The sequence below is a fragment of the Aquarana catesbeiana genome, linkage group LG03 (assembly GCF_042186555.1).
Source record: "Aquarana catesbeiana isolate 2022-GZ linkage group LG03, ASM4218655v1, whole genome shotgun sequence".
Classification (NCBI taxonomy): Eukaryota; Metazoa; Chordata; class Amphibia; order Anura; family Ranidae; genus Aquarana; species Aquarana catesbeiana.
Genome location: NC_133326.1, coordinates 677,588,292 through 677,609,704, shown reverse-complemented (window position 1 = coordinate 677,609,704; position 21,413 = coordinate 677,588,292). Strand labels below are relative to the sequence as shown.

Genomic DNA, 21,413 nt, shown 5'->3' with positions numbered 1-21,413 from the left:
GGCCCCCGGAGCTAAGGAAAAGTGGTTGGGTGCAATTTTAATTGCGCTGAATTCTGGCTGTGGCTTAAAGGGACACAGAGTTCTGGGGTTCAGTAGTAAGTGACACAAAGGTTCAGGAATAATTTCAACAAAGTTCCCAGAAGCTCAACAGTAATTCCTCAAACTGTCACCTGATTGGGGTTTTCTCAATCACAGTGAAATCCCTTCTTTCTCAGATTGGTAGTGGCAACCAAGGGAGTCATCTTCCTCCAGCTGGTGGGCGGGGCTGGCAGGACTGTGATTGGCTTTAGCAGTGGCCAATGACAGTCCTCCTCCTCTTGGAAACAGGGACTGCCCCCCCCCCCCCCCCAGCAGAACCGCACCCAATCTCTTTCCCATCACAAAAGCTGATGATCGCAGCTACAGCAAAGTTAGAGAACCAAACAATGTTTCTCATCTTTTACAATGTGTGGGGGCACAGTGTCTCTCCCTCAGTGCGGTGTGGGGAAATCTGAAATTGGAATGTATTAATGTCTCACTGACACTTCCCTGCACTGCTCTGTTGATGAGGAGGGAGTCGAGTGCCGGCAAAAGAGGCTTTGCATGCCGCTTGTGGCACCAGTGCCGGGGGTTGCCTACCCCTGGAATAGATACACTTGTGCAATAGCTTCTCTTTATTATTGATTCATGTGTTCTCAGTAGACACGTGCATTTGTTTTCGTCCGAATGCATTTTCGTGCGAATTTCAGGTATTTTCGTTATCGTTTTAACAAGCGATAACGAAAGTGCAGAATCCGAAAAACGAAAGATCCGACATAAACAAATGCTTTATTTTCATTTTCGTTGCTACAACAGTTCGATATAGATAGGAGATTCGACATGATGATGACAATAACAATCTGTGTCTATCGAACCTGTGGTCGAATGTGCCTAACCTTAACTCTATTAGTCCAAGATTATTCTACATAGAGAGAAAAGATTCTACATAGAGAGAAAAGATTCTACATAGAGAGAAAAGATTCTACATAGAGAGAAAAGATTCTACATAGAGAGAAAAGATTCGACGTAGGGGAGAAAAGATTTGACGTAGGGGAGAAAAGATTCGACGTAGGGGAGAAAAGATTCGACGTAGGGGAGAAAAGATTCGACGTAGGGGAGAAAAGATTCGACGTAGGGGAGAAAAGATAAATAAAAATAATGATGATGATGAATGTTATTGGCTGATTGTAACCAAAGAGGAGGAGCAGTAAAATAGCTAGAACTAAGTACACACATACTTTGGCTTATGGTGTCTGTTGAAAGTTCTAAGAAGATTCGACGGAGCAGGTAAGCTATACGGCGTCGTACAGTTTAGCTGCTCCGTCGAATCTTCTTTGAACATTCGACAGACACCATAAGCCTTCAATGACAGATTCTACCTTAATTTGGATTTTCAGACGAATGCAATTTTTAACGAAAAACAAAATAAATAAAAACGAATTTCGGGAGTAACTAAATAACTAATTTATTTTTCGGACGAAAACGAAATTCCGAAACGTAATATTTCAGTGTGCACATGTCTAGTTCTCAAACACAGAGTAGCGCACTTGTTCTTACACTTTTACCATCAGAAAATAGATATGTGAACAAAAAATCTGCTTTGGAGATAGTGGTCATAAAATCGTAATACGTTTTTTTCCATTGCTGTCTGGGTCCCCATTGGGAATATTCTTCTCATTTCCTGTGTAGCCATTGACCAGACACAGAAGAGGCATCCATACTGTCATGAAGTTAAAATAGTAAAATAAAAAAAAATATATAAAAAAAACCAAAAAAACAAATAAAACAATGCATACACTCATACAACACACATAAACATGTAGTTACGAAATACTAAAGTTGTATGCAGTGCGCCCTATTTTGCTTTGAAAATGAAAATGAATAAATACCTTCATCGCCATCTCCAGCAACATCCTTAACCAGGCAGGTGTCTCTTCTTCAGCTGCAGGACTGAAAGAAAAAAATGTCCCCTAATCACCCCCATGCCCGGCATCTTATGCCGTGTACACACGAGCAGACTTTTTGACCGGACTGGTCCGACAGACCAAATCCGGCGGACAATCCGACCGTGTGTGTGTGTGGGCTCCATCCAGGGTCTTAACTAGAAATCACAGGACCGCATAGCAAAATGTTGTATGGGCCCCCCCTGCAAACAGCCCCCCCAGCCACCCTAGTATCAATGCAGCGTGACCTGTGCCCCATACAGCGTGACCTGTGCCCTATGCAGCGCGACCTGTGCCCAATGAAGCATGACCTGTGCCCCATACAGCGTGACCTGTGCCCCATACAGCGTGACCTGTGCCCAATGCAGCGTGACCTGTGCCCCATACAGCGTGACCTGTGCCCAATGCAGCGTGACCTGTGCCCCATACAGCGTGACCTGTGCCCCATACAGCGTGACCTGTGCCCAATACTAGACATGTGCAGACTGGAATATTTCGTTTCGGAATTTCGTTTTCGTCCGAAAAATAAATTTATTTAGTTACTCCCGAAATTCCTGTTTATTTATTTCATTTTTCGTTAAAAATTGCATTCGTCCGAAAATCCAAATTAAGGTTGAATCTGTCATTGAAGGCTTATGGTGTCTGTCGAATGTTCAAAGATTCGACGGAGCAGCTAAACTGTACGACGCCGTATAGTTTACCTGCTCCGTCGAATCTTCTTAGAACTTTCAACAGACACCATAAGCCAAAGTACGTGTGTACTTAGTTCTAGCTATTTTACTGCTCATCCTCTTTGGGTACAATCAGCCAATAACATTCATCATCATCATTATTTTTATTTATCTTTTCTCCCCTACGTCGAATCTTTTCTCCCCTACTTCGAATCTTTCCTCCCCTACGTCGAATCTTTTCTCTCTATGTCGAATCTTTTCTCTCTATGTAGAATAATCTTGGACTAATAGAGTTAAGGTTAGGCACATTCGACCACAGGTTTGATGGACACAGATTGTTATTGTCATCATCATGTCGAATCTCCTATCTATATCGAACTGTTGTAGCAATGAAAATGAAAATAAAGCATTTGTTTATGTCGGATCTTTTGTTTTTCGGATTCTGCACTTTCGTTATCGTTTTAACGAAAATGCCTGAAATTCGGACAAAAATGCATTCGGATGAAAACTAATGCACATGTCTACCCAATACAGCCTCACCTGTGCCCCATACAGCCTCACCTGTGCCCCATACAGCCTCACCTGTGTCCCATACAGCCTCACCTGTGCCCCATACAGCCTCACCTGTGTCCCATACAGCCTCACCTGTGCCCCATACAGCCTCACCTGTGCCCCATACAGCCTCACCTGTGTCCCATACAGCCTCACCTGTGCCCCATACAGCCTCACCTGTGTCCCATACAGCCTCACCTGTGCCCCATACAGCCTCACCTGTGCCCCATACAACCTCACCTGTGCCCCATACAGCCTCACCTGTGTCCCATACAGCCTCACCTGTGCCCCATACAGCCTCACCTGTGCCCCATACAGCCTCACCTGTGCCCCATACAGCCTCACCTGTGCCCCATACAGCCTCACCTGTGTCCCATACAGCCTCACCTGTGTCCCATACAGCCTCACCTGTGCCCCATACAGCCTCACCTGTGCCCCATACAGCCTCACCTGTGTCTCATACAGCCTCATCTGTGCCCCATACAGCCGCTGTAATTGCCTTCATTTGAATTTCCCGTCTTCCCGGGGCTAATCCTCACATAGCCCCACCTCTTGGCCTGACGCCTTTGATGACGTCACATGTCCCGCATTGGACCGGCGTTCTGTCTATCAAAGGCGCCGGGCCAAGAGGTGGAGCTATGTGACGTGAGCCCCGGGAACATTGGAAGTTCTAATGAAAGCTCTTACAGCGAGCAATCACACTCTGCTGATATGGACAGCTCACCTCTTCCTCTCCTCTTTCTTCCCCTGGCTGCGGTGTGCACATGTCACGCTGTATGGGCACATCGGTGCTGTCATCCTCACCGGGCCCCATAGCGCCTGTGGGCCCCATAGTGTTTGCATGGGTTGCTATGGCGGTAGTTCCGCCACTGGCTCCATCAGACCTGCAGCTGATTTTTTCGGTCGAAAATCTGACGGACTTTAGATTTGGAACATGTTTCAAATTTATCCGACGGACTCGAGTCCAGTCAAAAAATCTGCTCGTCTGTATGCTAGTCCGACGAACAAGAACCGTTGCTAGAGCAGCTATTGGCTACTGGCTATCAACTTCCTTAGAAAGTCCATCAGAAGTCTGTCAAAAGTCCGTCGATAGTCCGTCAGAAAGACTGTTGGACCTTTGTTGCCAAAAAGTCCGCCCGTGTGTACAGGGCATTAGTGTCAGCTTGGCAACACTGCTGACTTTACAGCTGCTTCCATTTCAGCTGGTGGAGTTGGTCCTCTCCACCACTTTATAGCCTATGTAGTACCACAGTGAAAAGTACCCAGCCACTATTTTCCCAGAAGGCCATGTCTGCTCTCCACCACCAGATGCAATGCTAATCAGAACAAAGACTGAAAGTGCTACCACCCTATAATCCTATTTCAAATTAGTTTAAATACCTTATGGGTTCCCCGCTTAAAGCCTCTGCAAGCCATAGGTATACGACAGTCAAAAGAATCATATTTACCAGCCCATTCCTTTCTTGAAAGAACACAGTGAACGATCAGTGCTGATCGCTCCTGTGTCCATTCATCACTGAAGCACAGTGAACTACGTTTACTATGTTTCTGTTTGTGAATGAACAAGAAGCTTCTGAATGCTTCCTATTCGATTATCTGTGCAGCTGAGGCTAAAGAGAAAGGGATAAATCTAAGTCCTTCTCAATTTCAAATGTGAGACATCAGAGGTCTTTTTAGACCACTGATATTTCACCAAAGCCCCCACAGGGCAGTTAAAAATATAATAAATCAACAAATATCAGGAAAAAAAAGTAAAAAATAAAATAAAGTTCTTACAAATAATTTTAAAAAATTAAGAACTCGTTAACATGTGCTTTGCTCTCTGAAGGGCAGTCAGCACTTGGATTGTTTATCAGACAGCATTTGACAGGCAGTGAGGAGGTATATTGCCTACTAAAATTACTCCAAGAGCACAACGACGACTCATCCAGGAGGTCATAAAAGAACCCAGAACAACATCTAAAGAACTACAGGCCTCACTTGCCTCAGTTAAGGTCAGTGTTCATGATTCAACAATGAGAAAGAGACTGGGCAAATATGGCGTCCATAGGAGAGTTCAGAAGCCAAAGCCACTGCTGACCAAAAAGAACACAAAGGCTCCTCTCACATTTGCCCAAAAAATGTTGATTATCCCTAAGACTTTTGGGCAAATATTCTGTGGACTGATTTTTTTGAACTTTTTGGAAGGTGTGCATCCCGTTACATCTGGCATAAAACTAACACAGCATTTCATAAAAAGAACATAATACCAACAGTCACACATGGTGGTTGTAGTGTGATGGCCTGGGGCTGTTTTGCAGCTTCAGGACCAGGACCTTCAGGATACTTGATGGAACCATGAATTCTGCACTAGTGATGGCTGGTGAAGTTTTAGGATGGTGGGGCGCCAGACCCCGCCCTTCCATTTTGACCCCCTCCCCCACTTCTCATTAGCATTACAGATCAGGGTATATAGCTTAGCATTACAAATCAGGGCATATAGCTCAGCCTCAAAGATCAGGGCATATAGCTCAGCCTCAAAGATTAGAGTATATAGCTCAGCCTCACAGATCAGGGTATATAGATCAGCATTACAGATCAGGTTATATAGCTCAGCCTTACAGATCAGGGTATATAGCTCAGCATTACAGATCAGGATATATAGCTCAGCCTCACAGATCATGGTATATAGCTCAGCAATACAGATCAGGGTATGTAGCTTAGCCTCACAGATCAGGGTATATAGCTCAGCATTACAGATCAGGGTATATAGCTCAGCATTACAGATCAGGGTATATGGTTCCGCTTCACAGATCAGGGTATTGTCAGGAAGGGCAAGCCAGTAACCAAAATGTCAGAAGAACATCTGTGCATGGGTTCCCAGTAAGAAGAGCCGCACGGCACATAACCATGCGCAGATGCACGAATGACAGTGCGCGTGCGCGCACAGGAACGCATGCATGTTGTGACAGTTCTTGGCGCCAGATGCGCTATTTAAAGGAGACTGATGCCCAGGTACAATGCTGTCTGGTCTACAGTGTTCCCTGTGACCCCTGCTACCCATTGATCTTGAATACCTGTTCCAGTAGACTTTTGGCTTGTTCCTGACTACTCCTGCCTTCTGCCTGCCTCTGATCCCGGTTTCTGATCCTGACTTCGCTCCTGTCTCTCCCTTGGTCTCCTTGCTGCCCCCCTGTTACCAACTTGGCCTGTACCTTGACTCTGCTCCAGCTACCGCACTTGTTCCTGATCTGTCCACTAGTGTATGACCTAGTGTGCCTGTACCTGTCTGTGTCTGAGTCCTGCTTCTAGTCTGATCCTGTCTCCAGCCTGCCTGCTGTTCCAGCCATCCTCCTTGCTCAGAGTCTCTTCACAGCCTCATTGGAAGTTTTGACTAGTCCCTGCATCAGCGATCCTGCCAGGCACTTGTGCCATTCTGCACTCACAAGCTCCCTGTCTGCTCTATCAGGGGTTCTCAAGTCAGAGGTGTAAGAGAGGCCTTTCCCTGCATACCGGGCTCTACAATCAGGTACGTGACAGGTATATAGCTCAGCATTACAGATCAGAGTATATAGCTAAGCCTCACAGATTAAGGTATATAGCTCAGCCTCACAGATCAGGGTATACAGCTCAGCCTCACAGATCAGGGTATACAGCTCAGCATTACACATCAGTGTATATAGTTCAGCATTACAGATCAGGGTATACAGTTCAGCATTACACATCAGTGTATATATCTCAGCATTACAGATCAGGGTATACAGCTCAGCATTACAGATCAGGGTATATATCTCAGCCTCACAGATGAGGGCATACAGCTCAGCATTACAGAGCAGGGTATATAGCTCAGCCTCACAGATCAGGGTGTATAGCTCAGCATTACAGATCCGGGTATGTAGATCAGCCTCACAGATCAGGGTATATACAGTGGGGAGAACAAGTATTTGATACACCGCCAATTTTGCAGGTTCTCCGACTTACAAAGCATGTAGAGGTCTGTAATTTTTATCATAGGTACTCTTCAACTGTGAGAGACTGAATCTAAAACAAAAATCCAGAAAATCACATTGCATGATTTTTAAAAAAATTAATTTGCATTTTATTGCATGACATAAGTATTTGATAACCTACCAACCAGTAATAATTCCAGCTCTCACAGACCTGTTATTATTCTTTAAGACGCCCTCCTGTTCTCCACTCATTATCAGTATTAACTGCACCTATTTGAACTAGTTACCTGTATAAATATGTATATAAGACACCTGTCCACACACTCAATCAGACTCCAACCTCTCCACAATGGCCAAGACCAGAGAGCTGTGTAAGGACATCAGGGATAAAATTGTAGACCTGCACAAGGCTGGGCTGGGATGATACAAGATCTCACCTCGTGGGGCATCAATGATCACGAGGAAGGTGAAGGATCAGCCCAGAACTACACGGCAGGACCTGATGATTGACCTGAAGAGAGCTGGGACCACAGTCTCAAAGAAAACCATTAGTAACACACTGGATTAAAATCCTGCAGCGCACGCAATGCCCCTCTGCTCAAGCCAACGCATGTCCAGGCCCGTCTGAAGTTTGCCAATGACCATCTGGTTGATACAGAGAAGGAATGGGAGAAGGTCATGTGGTCTGATGAGACAAAAATAGAGCTTTTTGGTCTAAATTCCACTCGCCGTGTTTGGAGGAAGAAGAAGAATGAGTACAACCCCAATTACACCATCCCAACCGTGAAGCATGGAGGTGGAAACATCATTCTTTGGGGCTGCTTTTCTGCAAAGGTGCAGGACAACTGCACTGTATTGAGGGGAGGATGGATGGGGCCATGTATCGCGAGCTCTTGGCCAACAACCTCCTTCTCTCAGTAAGAGTATTGAAGATGGGTCGTGGCTGGGTCTTCCAGCATGACAACGACCCAAAACACATAGTCATAGCAACTAAGGATTGGCACCGTAAGAAGCATCTCAAGGTCCTGGAGTGGCCTAGCCAGTCTCCAGACCTGAACCCAATAGAAAATCCGTATTGCCCAGCAACAGCCCCGAAACCTGAAGGATCTGGAGAAGGTCTGTATGGAGGAGTGGGTCAAAATCCCTGCTTCAGTGTGTGCAAACCTGGTCAGAAACTAAATATTAAGTTCTGCTTTTCTGATGTATCAAATACTTATGTCATGCAATAAAATGCAAATTAATTACATAAAAACCATACAATGTGATTTTCTGGATTTTTGTTTTAGATTTCGTCTCTCACAGTTGAAGAGTACCTGTGATAAAAATTACAGACCTTTACAAGCCTTGTAAGTAGGAAAACCTGCAAAATTGGCAGTGTATCAAATACTTGATCTCCCCACTGTAGCTTAGCATTAAAGATCAGGGTATAATGCTCAGCCTTACAAATCAGGGTACGATCCTGGCTCTGCAGTGAGAGATGGCAGGCGGGCGGCGGTGGCAGATTGGGGGCAGTGCTTTACCGCTATATACACCCACCTTTCTTCCTGTATTTAGAGACCTTCCTCCATCATCACTGACTGCAGATATACATCATCTGTGCTGTATACAGCTATATATACAGTAACAGGACAGATGATGTATATCTGCAATCAGTGATGATGGAGGAAGGTCTCTACATACAGGAAGAAAGGTGGGTGTATATCGCTGTATACACTACACAGGAGAGATGTAACCACAATTTGTGTATATCTGTGTAGTGTATACAGCTACAGTATCTCACAAAAGTGAGTACACCCCTCACATTTTTGTAAATATTTTATTATATCTTTTCATGTGACAACACTTAAGAAATGACACTTTGCTACAATGTAAAGTAGTGAGTGTACAGCTTGTATAACAGTGTAAATTTGCTGTCCCCTCAAAATAACTCAACACACAGCCATTAATGTCTTAACCGCTGGCAACAAAAGTGAGTACACCCCTAAGTGAAAATGTCCAAATTGGGCCCAATTAGCCCTTTTTCCTCCCCGGTGTCATGTGACTTGTTAGTGTTACAAGGTCTTAGGTGTGAATGGGGAGCAGGTGTGTTAAATTTGTTGTTATTGCTCTCACTCTCTCATACTGGTCACTGGAAATTCAACATGGCACCTCATGGCAAAGAACTCTCTGAGGATCTGAAAAAAAGAATTGTTGCTCTACATAAAGATGACCTAGGCTATAAGAAGATTGCCAAGGCCCTGAAACTGAGCTGCAGCATAGTGGCCAAGATAATACAGTGGTTTAACAGGACAGGTTCCACTCAGACCTGGCCTTGCCATTGTCGACCAAAGAAGTTGAGTGCACGTGCTCAGCGTCATATCCAGAGGTTGACTTTGGGAAATAGACGTATGAGTGCTGCCAGCATTGCTGCAGAGGTTGAAGGGGTGGGGGGTCAGCCTGTCAGTGCTCAGACCATACGCTGCACACTGCATAAAATTGGTCTGCATGGCTGTCATCCCAGAAGGAAGCATCTTCTAAAGATGCACAAGAAAGCCTGAAAACAGTTTGCTGAAGACAAGCAGTCTAAGGACATGGATTACTGGAACCATGTCCTGTGGTCTGATGAAACCAAGATAAACTTATTTGGTTCAGATGGTGTCAAGCGTGTGTCAACCAGGTGAGGAGTACAAAAACAAGTGTGTCTTACCTACAGTCAAGCATGATGGTGGGAGTGTCATGGTCTGGGGCTGCGTGAGTGCTCCTGAAACTGGGGAGCTACAGTTCATTGAGGGAACCATGAATGGCAACATTACATTAGTACAGTGCCTTGCAAAAGTATTCACCCCCCCTTGGCTTTTTACCTATTTTGTTACATTACAGCCTTTAGTTCAATGTTTTTTCGTTTTTTTTTTTTTTTAAGTTTTATTTATTACTTTTAACATAACAGGTATATATAAGACCCAACGGGCCACACACAAAAAGAAACTATTTACATTTCTTCAGCATTGACTCTCTCCTCCTCCTTCCATACCCTCGCTCAGTGAGAAAATCAAAATAATAAGGCCACCTTTTCTCAATAACAGTCAATGGTACAGTTAGATATGTCAGATAGTTACATACATGTTAAAACCCACTACAGGTGCATTCTATTAGGTATCACTCAATCCGCCACCATTGTTTTACTATTCATCCAACTGCCCCACACTTTATCAAATTTTTGTGGTATGACCCTGCTAATGTATGTAGCCTTGTATAAAGGTGCAGCCCTATTAACCACACCCTTCCACGCTGATACAGATGGAGGATTAGGCTTTTTCCATGATAACACTATCATTTTCCTAGCGTAATAGATTAGGATCATCAGCAAAGTATGAGTTACTCTTTTTGGGGCTAGATTGTCCACCAGTCCCAAAAGGCACACCTCTATTGTGGGCTGTATAGGACTGGCTGTTACTTCTGCTATACATTCTGTGACCCCCTTCCAAAATACTTGAATGTTCGAGTAATTCCAAAAGATATGCATGAAATCGGCAGTGAGGGAACTGCACTACAAGCAACCAGGCGACCGGGTAGGGAACATCTTAGCCAATCTAGCTGGAGTAAGATATATGCGATGCAGGAATTTAAATTGAATGAGTTGGTCTCTAGCAGAGACCAATCTAGTAAAATGAATGTCCCATACATCGTCCCAGTCATCCCCATCCATCTGAGGGAACACCTCACCCCACACCGCCCTACACTTTGCAAGGAGATCTCCTCCCTCACTGAACAGTTGTTTATATATTGTAGACAGTGCCTTGTCCAAAGTGTCCTCCCTCAGTAAAGACTCAACATCACTCATTTTCAGGGTAATACCAATATCTCCAAATTGGGCATTGTATGTATGTCTGAGCTGAAGATAACGGAACAAGTGAGTGTTGGGAAGATTAAACTTAGTTTTCAGGGCGTCAAACTGTAGAAGTTTCTCACCACCCACTATGTCTTGCAGCGTCTTAATACCAAATTTAGTCCAGATGATTGGATCAGGGTGCTCGTAGAAGTGTGTTAATTTAGGATTCTTCCAAAGTGGTGTGTGAGGAGAAATCTCAGAAGCGCTACCCATCTTGGTCGCTGCTACCCATGCCCTACTGGTTGCACGCATGGATATCGTGAGTCTATACGGAGCCCTGACACCCCGATACGGGAGATGTGTCAGTGCCTCATACGAACCAACAACAGCCGCCTCTAATGTATTGGCAGTGTCACCCTCAGGTATAGTAAACCACCTATGTACGAATACTAGCTGACCCGCTAAGAAAAATCTGTGAAAGTCCAGGACCGCCAATCCCCCTTTGTTTCCACAGCAGTTGTAACACCCGGAGTTTAATTCGGGGGTGTTGCCCCTGCCACAGGAAAGTCGTTATGAGCTGATCTATTCTTTTGAATATATATCTCGGTATCCAAACAGGGGAATTCCGAAATATATATAAAAACAGAGGTAAAAATTTCATTTTCACTAAGTTCACCCTACCTATGAGTGTCAGAGGTAGATTCTGCCATGCCTGTAGTGTGGATTTTAGTTTAGTCAAAAGTGGATCAACATTCAAAGCAATAAAGTCTGATACGGATTTGGAGATATGTAACCCCGGGTATTTGATCACCTCTACCCTCTGCAAGGGACAATCTGCGGGAATGTCACATCTGGGGGATGGCGTCCTGAGTGAGAGAATCTGGGATTTTCCCCAGTTGACTCTCAGACCCGAAAAGTGAGCAAAGGAATTTAGGATGTCTAAAGCTGCCGACAGGGAATTCTTGGAGTCTCGCAAAAAAAAGAACCATATCATCCACATACAGTGCCGTTTTTTCGGTCAAGCTACCCACCGTTATCTGTTGTACCTCCTCAGAGGTTTGCAAGGCCACAGCCAAGAATTCGATCATGATAGAGAAAAGACCTTGGCGAATGCCCCTATATATATTGGAAAAATTTCGGATAACATATTGTTTAACTTTATGGCTGCTGTGGGGCAATGATATAGAATGTTGATCCACTTCCGGAACTGAGGACCGAAACCTAATACCTCCAGTACCACCCTCATGTAATTCCAATCCATGGAATCAAAGGCCTTTTCCAGATCTAGAAAGACCAGTATTCCACCGCTAGAAATATCTGGGCCCAACTGAGTGTGGGTGAAAACCCTGCACAAATTAATATCCGTGGCCTTTTTGGGCATAAAACTTGTTTGGTCGGGGGAAATAATCTGCTGCAGGACCAACATACGTCTAGTAGCTAACAGTTTGGTCAGTATTTTGAAGCCCATATTTAATAAAGAGATAGGCCTATATGACGAACACTGCAGTGGGTCTTTATCTGGCTTAGCCAATAATACAATATGATCCTCATAAAAGGAGAGGGGGAGGATTCCCTTCTGAAAACAGTCTGTGTATAATTGCAGCAGTCTGGGTGCCAGGGTCTCTGAGAAATGGCGGTACCACTCAATTGGCAGACCATCGGGTCCAGGAGTCTTATCACTAGAAAATGACCCTATTGCAGAGACTACCTCCTCCTCCCTGAACGCAGCATCCAGAAAACTGCTACATTCCTCTGGCAGCTGTTTTAGGTTCCCTAACATGTCCCTAAGGTCACCAGTGTCATATGAATCTATTGGGGAGTACAGAGACCTATAGAAAGATACAAACTCCCGTACTACCCTGTTTCCCCAAAAATAAGACCTAGCGTGATGGTCGGTGATGGCTGCAATATAAGCCCTACCCCCCAAAGAAGCCCTAGTTAAAGTTCTTGTAGGTCTTATTTTCAGGTTAGGGCTTATTTTCGGGGAAACAGGGTAGGGCTTATTTGGGGGGTAGGGCTTATATTGCAGCCATCACCGACAATCACGCTAGGTCTTATTTTCGGGGAAACAGGGTATGTCCTCCCCGTCTCTGAATAGTTGTCCGGACGGAGACAGTATGCAGGGAACTACTGTCGGGGACGTGTCCCCTGCCGTCAGGAGAGCTAATAGTTTTCCATTTTTATCTCCTTTTTCAAAAACTCTCACTGCACTCCTTTGCAGCTGGCAAGTAGTCATATCCTGATAATGTAGAGACAAATTCCTCCTTGCGAACTGCAACTGAGTCAACGTGTCAGGAGAAGGTGAATCAGCATGTGCCTTAGCGCATTCTTGTTCCTTGTCCTGGAGTTGTTGTTTCACACTATTCTGCTCTGTTCTCAGTGCTTTTATGGCTGATATGTATACCCTCCAAGTGGTGGCCTTGAAGGCCTCCCACTCAGTGTGTACCGTAGCTGATCCTTCGTTAATCTGCCAAAATTTATCAATGTGCGGTTTCAGCATCTCCTCCACAGTGGGTTCCTCAATCCATCTAGGAGACAAACGCCAAACTCTCCTTGAGCTCTGGGAGCCTAATTGCAAGGTATTCTGAAGTGGGGTGTGATCCGATACGCCCCCCCGGGATAGGACGCCCCAGCCACCAGTGGCAATAATGTCCCATTGGCGAACGCCAGGTCTATTCTGGAGGACGAAGCATGTACCGAAGACAAATATGAGTAACATCTGTCCATGGGATGCTTCCACCGCCAGGTCTCTGCGAGACCCGCAGCTTCCGCCCAATGTGACAAGTCGTGGTTTGGAGCCCTGTGTGGATTGGGCGTGTCCAACGTATAGTTAAGAATATTATTGAAATCCCCAGCCACCAGTAACTGGAATGGAGCATGAGATGCCAATTTCTCCAACACCTCGTACAGGATATTCTCTGTAAAAGGAGGGGGAATATATACATTTACCAGGGCCAACCTGCGGGAATAAACTTCAATTATTACTACTAAGTATCTGCCCCCAGGATCTGTAATCACCATTTATTTTTTTAACAATATGTTTATTGAGTTTTCCACAGGGTATCAGTACAGACAGTTGATGTAATAACAAAGTTACATGGATTAGTACATGGTGCAATAACCAGTGTTGTTTTGTAACAAATGCATATAGCGAGTACCTAGTGAGTAAGGTTGAAGTTCGATGAGTGGAGGCACCATCTCCAATCCCCGGAACCCCATCTGGGTTCTTACTGTGCCATGAGACTAGAGGTAGCGCCACCAATCATCTACCTGACAAAGCTGGGTAACTTGTAGAACTATTAACATTCTAGATACGAAAGCTTAAAAAGAAAAAGAAAAGAAAAGAAAGGAACAAAAACCAAAAAAAAAATAACTGTAGAGCAAAGGTAACTTGCGAGCCTACTTGTTATGAGTGTAGGACATGAGTGCATGTCCCACGCTAAGTAGTAACTGAGAGAAGTGCCCCCAGGCGGGGCGGAGCATGGCCAGGGGGTTCCTACTTTCTGTGCATGTTAGATATGCGAGGTTGTGGCAGACTACGGGGGTAGAGATGAAGAATCTGAGATATGTTGCGACGTAAAAGAAGAAGGCAATCAGGGTAATGTTGTACTCCTCGGGTCAGTGATCCAGGGTTCCCAGAGACGAAATGTTGCGGTATACATGTTGGCCTTAGCAAAGGAGAATTCCATTAGGAAATGGTTGTTTAGTAGAGTGATGAGTTCCGATCCAGAGGGGGCTTGTGAGGCTTTCCATTTTTTCGTTAGAGCTAAACGGGCTGCAATGAGTATATGTGTCGCCAGGACTCTGATATTTTTGGGCCAGTTGGGGATGTTGAGACCCAGGAGGAGGTCCAGTGGGGATAGCGGCAAGGGGATTTTGCAGAGCTGTGAGAGGAGGTCGGAGACCTCTTTCCAGTATGGGCGGATGTTAGGACAATCCCACCAAATGTGGCTTAGGGTGCCTTTGCCTGAGCAGTTTCTCCAGCATTGAGAGGAGGTAGCCGGGTAAATATTTGCTAATCTGGCTGGGGTGTAGTACCACTTGTGGAACAGTTTTTGCGACGATTCCCAGTGAGATATGCATTTTGAAGCTTTAAGAGGGATGGTCAGGGCTTTGTGCCACAATGGGGGCTTCGGTGGCGAGCTTGTGAATGTGGACCAGAATGTGATGGATGAAGAGGTGTGGTCTTCAGAGAGCCTTGTTAACACCTTGTAAATCCATGCAATGCCTTTAACTGCTGGGTTCGGGGTATTGTAAAAATTCAGGATGTCAGCTATTTGGGATTCACTTGCTGTGAGATCAAGTTTATCGATGATAGAGCGGAGTCTCATATACAAAAAAGATGTATTAGCAGGTAGATCAAAAGATTGTTGTAGATGTGGGAAAGGGTGGGGTCCAGATGTGGATAAGAGTTGTCACAAGTTGGTAAGTCCTTTTTGTATCCATATCCGAAAGGGTAAATTAGGAGAGATCAACTCTAGTGCTTGGAGGTGTATTTTGGAAAGGATAGCTTTGGGAATGCCCATGACTGTTTTTGCAGTGGCTGACCACACTCGGATGGCTGCGGTTGCCGTAAGCAGGTAGTGTCGATGTGGTTGCAAGCCGAGTAGTGCAGCCATTAGTGTGTGTTGTGGATTCGCATTGAGGGCCATGGTTTCAATTTGTGTCCAGGTCTTGGTCAAGGTGGGTGCCCACCATTCCCGTAGTTGATCTAGTATGACTGCCTTGTAGTATGCGTGGACGTTGGGGGCTCCCATTCCTCCATTTTGTACAGGAGACAAGAGGATTTCTTTTTTGAGTCTGGGATGTTTATATTGCCAAATATGTATTAAGTATGTTTTGTAGCTGTGCCAGTTGCTGGGGTATCATAGGTATCGGGATTGTGCGAAACATATACAGAATATGTGGCAGTAAAAACATTTTGACTTGAGCTATTCTACCCGCCCAAGAGACAGTGTGGTTACACATATTTTTGGAGATGCGCAGAAGCTTTTCCTGTAGGGCAGCATAGTTTAGTGGAAGCATAGATTTACTGGGGAAGGTTAGTTGGATACCCAGGTATGGGAGCGAGGAATTTGTAGCCCAAGTGAACGGAGTGGTTGTCGAGATGTGATGTGAAGTTTGAGGGTCTATCCCTAGGTTCAGCATGGTGGATTTGCTGTGGTTTATTTTATAAAGAGAGATTGAACTAAATTTTTCCAATGTTTTTTGGATATTGGTTAGGGAAGATCTGGGATTTGTGAGGGTAATGATAACGTCATCCGCGTAGAGACCGATTTTATGTTCAACCGTCCCCACAGTAATGCCCGATATTGCTGGTGTGGATCTAATGGCTTGTGCAAGTGGTTCCATCACCATGGCAAAAATCAGGGGGGAAAGTGGGCACCCCTGCCTAGTGCCATTAGTGATGCGAAAGGGGTCTGATATTATGCCTGAGGTCCAAACTCGGGCGCTGGGGAAGGAGTAAAGGTTGAGTATAGCCTGGAGGATAGTCCCTGTCAGTCCGAACTTGAGCATGACCTTTTCCATGTATTTCCAGTGCACCCTGTCAAACGCCTTCTCTGCATCCAGGGAGAGGAAGAGAGAAGGCGTTTGACTGTGTTCCACCCATTGGATCAAGTCAATAAGGCGCCTGGTACAGTCGGAGGCCTGCCTACCAGGCACGAAGCCGACCTGGTCTGGGTGGATGATAAGGGGGGTTACTTTGGACAATCGTTGGGCTAATATTTTTGCATATAGCTTGGTATCAGTATTTAGGAGTGAGATCAGGCGGTAATTGGCTGGGTTATCGGGAGATTTGCCTGGTTTGGGTATGGTGACAATGAGGGCCTCCAGGGCTTCTGTGGGGATTTTGCCTGTATGAGTCTATTGGTTAAAGGTAGTGCATAAGTGCGGGGTGAGCACGTCCGAGAAGTGTTTGTAATACTCGTTCGGGAATCTATCGGGCCCTGGGGCCTTGTTTAGGGGTAAACGTTTGATAGCTGTGCGGATTTCCTCAGGGGAAAAAGGCATAGAGATGGAGTCTAGTTGCTCAGTGGATATTGAGGGGAGGTGAATTGAGGAGAGAAACTCATCTATGTCTGCTAATTTTGGCTTTGTTTCATTATTTAAGTCATTGAGATTGTAAAGTTTGGCGTAAAAGGCACTGAATTCATTTGCTATATCTAGAGGATTATGAAGTTTTTTACCTTGGGAGCCGGATAAGTATTGTATCTTATTATTGGCCCGGTGTTTTTGGAGTTGCTTGGCCAGGAACGCACCTGACCTGTTGGCTGAGGAGTAATATTGTAGCTTAAGGCGTTTTACGTAATAGTCGAATCTTTTGTGGAGATGTTCACTAAGGTCGTATCGTAGGTTTTTGAGTTCTAGGGATAATTTGGTAGATGGAGTTTGTTTATTGGCAAGTTCTAAGGCTCTGATCTGTTTTAGTAGTGTTTCCGTGGTGGCCGTTTGTTGTCGTTTAGTTTGTGCTCCGTATTTAATGAGGAGGCCCCGTGAGAAAGCTTTATGCGCATGCCAAACCATGGATTGGTCAGCAGTAGATTGTACATTAATGTCAAAGTATGTCTCAATCTCGGATCGAAGCTCATTCTCAAAGGATGGGTTGGTGAGGAGGGATGTGTTTAGTCTCCAAATAGTATGACTAGTAGTCTTTTTGCAATTAAATAATGTGATGGATATGGGTGCGAGGTCCGACCATGTGATTGTACCTATGCGTGCTTCAGCGATTGATTGGAGGAGAAATTTGTCTGTGAGGAACATGTCGATCCGAGAGTAAGACTGCTGGGGGCTGGAGAAGAAGGTGTAATCTCGCTCTATATCATGGGTACATCTCCACGGGTCATAAAGATCTTCTTTCTGTAGGAGGGAGGACAAGGCAGAGGGCCTACGTTTAGTGGGATTGGATGTGTCTAGGGTTGTGTCAATGATTTCGTTAAAGTCTCCACATAGTATAACTGGATTGCATCTATAGGGTGTCAGTTTGGAGATCAATGTGTTGAAAAATTTCTTTTGGCCAGTATTAGGGGCGTATAGGTTTACTAGGGTGAGGCGTTGGTTTGCAATCGTGGCGGAGAGAATCAGGTATCTGCCGTCTTCATCAGCTTCACAGTGGTGTAATTGAAAGGAGACAGAGGAACTAACCGCAATCATTACTCCCCTTTTTTTGGTGGGGGCACTGGCAAAGAAGCAGTGTGGGTATCGCGTATGCGAGCATTTTGGGGAGTTATTTTTAGCGAAATGCGTCTCTTGTACGCAAAACACGTCAGCGTGTTGGGACAGTGCCTCTTTCCAGAGGAGGTTGCGTTTGAATGGGGAGTTCAATCCCTTTACATTTAAGGAGGTGATTTTGAGGGCCATGATAGTGGGGGATGACCTGGGTTAGGAATGAAAGGAGCGAGATTCCACGCCTCTTCTGTTCGCCCTGACTAAATATGAATCAAACAATAGAGTAGGTATCTATACAGAGTACGTCTGTTATATAAGTAGGTCAAATGTTAAATATAGTATACGTTTGGTATGAATGCTTAAACACTGTTAGGAGAACCAAACGGAAAAAAATAAGAATACAAAGAGAAAAGATCACTTTAGGAACAAAAAGTAAATAGAACAATTAGAACAGTGTGCTTAGCACACTATAACCTTGGGAGTGGATGTGTTTCAGTAACTGCGCCCATCAGGGATCTTAGTGGTGGTGCGGAGGACCAGGGGCCTGTTTGTTGTTTCGGGCCTCGCCGGGATCGTGTATCCCATTCCTTGCAGACGGAGGACATGAATAGGAGCCCCTGTGATCTTTTTGGTTGGCAGACACGGGCAGAAATCCCCAGTTGGTCAGCTTTTTATATCCATCTTTGGGAGTAAGGATGGGAATTATCTGTTGCTGGTATGTGACCAGTAGCTTGGTAGGGAAACCCCATTTGTATGTAATTTTCTTCTCCTGTAGCACGGAGGTTACAGGGGTGAGTGCCCTTCTCATCTCCATCGTGGCCTTGGATAGGTCACTAAACATGAGGACATTAGTATAAGGTGCTGGCAGCGGTTTAGTGGTTTTGGCAATTTGTAGGATCTGCTCTTTAACTTGAAAGTAATGCACTCTCGCTAGTATGTCCCTGGGGGTGTCAGGGGGGAGGTGTGCTGGCTTGTCGATTCTGTGTGCTCTATCAATCATGATGTCTCGTGCGTTTAGGCGGGGTAGTAAGCTGGAGAACATTTCTCGCAGGTAGGGCGTGATCTCATTTGGCTTAACAGATTCGGGGACACCTCTGAATTTTATATTGTTCCTTCTGGAACGGTCTTCCAAATCTGCTAATTTCAGCTTCATGTGGTGTATTTCAGACGCATGGTGTTCGTGTGCGTCTAGCAATTCATTGTGGGCCCTGACATGATCCTGCATGTTATCCTCAAGCACAGTTGTTCTTTCTGCTAGGTGATCTACTCTGCCATGTATCTGAGAGACAGAGAGTTGCAGTTCTCTGTGGAGGTCTCTCTGCAGGGTAAGAAGCATAGCTTTCATCATTGATTCTGTCACAGGGCTATCAGAGACAGGGATGGTTGCTAGAGCTGGGGTGTGTGCAGTGTCAAGCTCACTGTCAGCCCATTGATGCCGTTTGTACTGTGACTCTTTGCTGGGGGAGATGGCTGGGGAGGAGGCCAGTCTCTTACCTCTGTCTGTTCCTATGTGTGAGGAGGAGACGTCTGGCGATGGGAGAGTGTCCATGTCCTCCCTGTATGAGCGATCCAGCGGTTGGGAGAGGAGATCCTTGTGAGGAGAAGCGGTCAGCTGTGTCTCAGCGTGTGCAGCGCGGGACGCTTCTGAGGTGGAGCTCCCGGCGCCGGCGCCATCTTGGGCCTCGTTCATAGCTGCAGGGGGATAATAATCTGTGAGGCGGCGAGGTGCTGGCGGCTTATTCCGCCTCCTAGACATGCCCGGGATGGTCCTGCTACCTTCCTCCCTCCGTGGGATCGGAATGGGGGTCGGATGGTGGCGGAGAGTAGCGGTAGATCCCGTCAGCGGCGCGGAGCTCAGGCTTTAGGCATCCATCACGGTCCGCGTCAGGCCACGCCCTGTAATCACCATTTCTATGGAGCAGAGCAAGGACTTATGCAACAAGATAGACACACCTCTAGCATAAGAAGAATAAGTGGCATGTATGGCTCTGTGCATCCAGGGACGTTTCATGGCCAGAATTTTGTTGCCTAGTAAATGAGTTTCCTGTAAAAACATTATGTGGGGATGTTGGGCCTGCAAAAATTTCAGCACCAAAGCTCTCTAGCAGGGGCGTAACTAGAAATCACAGGGCCCCATAGCAAAATGTTGTATGCCCCCCCAAAAAAAAAATGAACTAATGCCATTGAACAACAGATTACTACACCCATTTAGCACAGTACCCAGGCAACAGCTTATATTAATTTCGAACAACAAAATATGCAGTATACTGTACAGACACCCCCTACCTTAGTGCAGACCCCCCAGCAGTACAGACACCCCTCAGCAGTGCAGACACCCCCCTTAGTACAGACATCCCCCCTAGTGCAGACCCCCCAGCATTACAGACCCCCCTCAGTGCAGACACCCCCTTCAGCAGTACAGACACCCCTCAGTGCAGACCACCCCCCCTCAGTACAGACACCCCCCAGTGCAGACCCCCCCAGCATTACAGACCCCCCTCAGTGCAGACACCCCCCTCACTGCAGACCCCCCTCAGTACAGACACCCCCCTTAGTACAGACACCCCCCCTAGTGCAGACACCCCAGCATTAAAGACCCCCCTCAGTGCAGACACCCCCCTCAGTGCAGGACCCCCATAGGCAGTACAGACACCCCCCTCAGTACAGACACCCCCCAGCATTACAGACCTCCTCTCAGTGCAGACACCCCCCAGTACAGACACCCCCCAGCATTACAGACCCCCCCTCAGTGCAGACACCCCCCTCACTGCAGACCCCCGCTCAGTGCAGACCCCCCTCCGTAGTACAGACCCCCCTCAGTACAGACACCCCCCGGTGCAGACCCCCCCAGCATTACAGACCCCCTCAGTGCAGATACCCCCCTCACTGCAGACCCCCCCTCAGTACAGACACCCCCCAGCAGTGCAGACACCCCCCCTTAGTACAGACACCCCCCTAGTGCAGACCCCCCAGCATTACAGACCCCCCTCGGTGCAGACACCCCCTTCAGTGCAGAACCTCCCCCAGCAGTATAGACACCCCCCAGTGCAAACCACCCCCCTCAGTACAGATACCCCCCATCATTACAGACTCCCCCTCAGTGCAAACACCCCTCAGTACAGACACCCCCAGCAGTGCAGACACCCCCCTTTGTACAGGCACCCCCCTAGTGCAGACCCCCCCAGCATTGCAGACCCCCCTCAGTACAGACACCCCCTAGCAGTGCAGAAACCCCCCCTTAGTACAGACACCCCCCCTAGTGCAGACCCCCCAGCATTACAGACCCCCTCAGTGCAGACACCCCCCCTCAGCAGTACAGACACCC

At 46.3% G+C, this 21,413-nt stretch overlaps 1 protein-coding gene across 1 annotated transcript in view; it reads left to right on the top strand.

Annotated features, from left to right (window-relative positions):
- Nucleotides 1-19,554: 19,554 nt before the first annotated feature.
- The window catches only part of LOC141134105 (extracellular calcium-sensing receptor-like), a 46,036-nt gene continuing 44,177 nt past the window's right edge, over nucleotides 19,555-21,413 (top strand). The window contains exon 1 of the mRNA XM_073623690.1: nucleotides 19,555-19,682. Within this exon, the coding sequence (XP_073479791.1) occupies nucleotides 19,555-19,682 (128 nt within the window). The remainder of the gene's footprint in view (nucleotides 19,683-21,413) is intronic.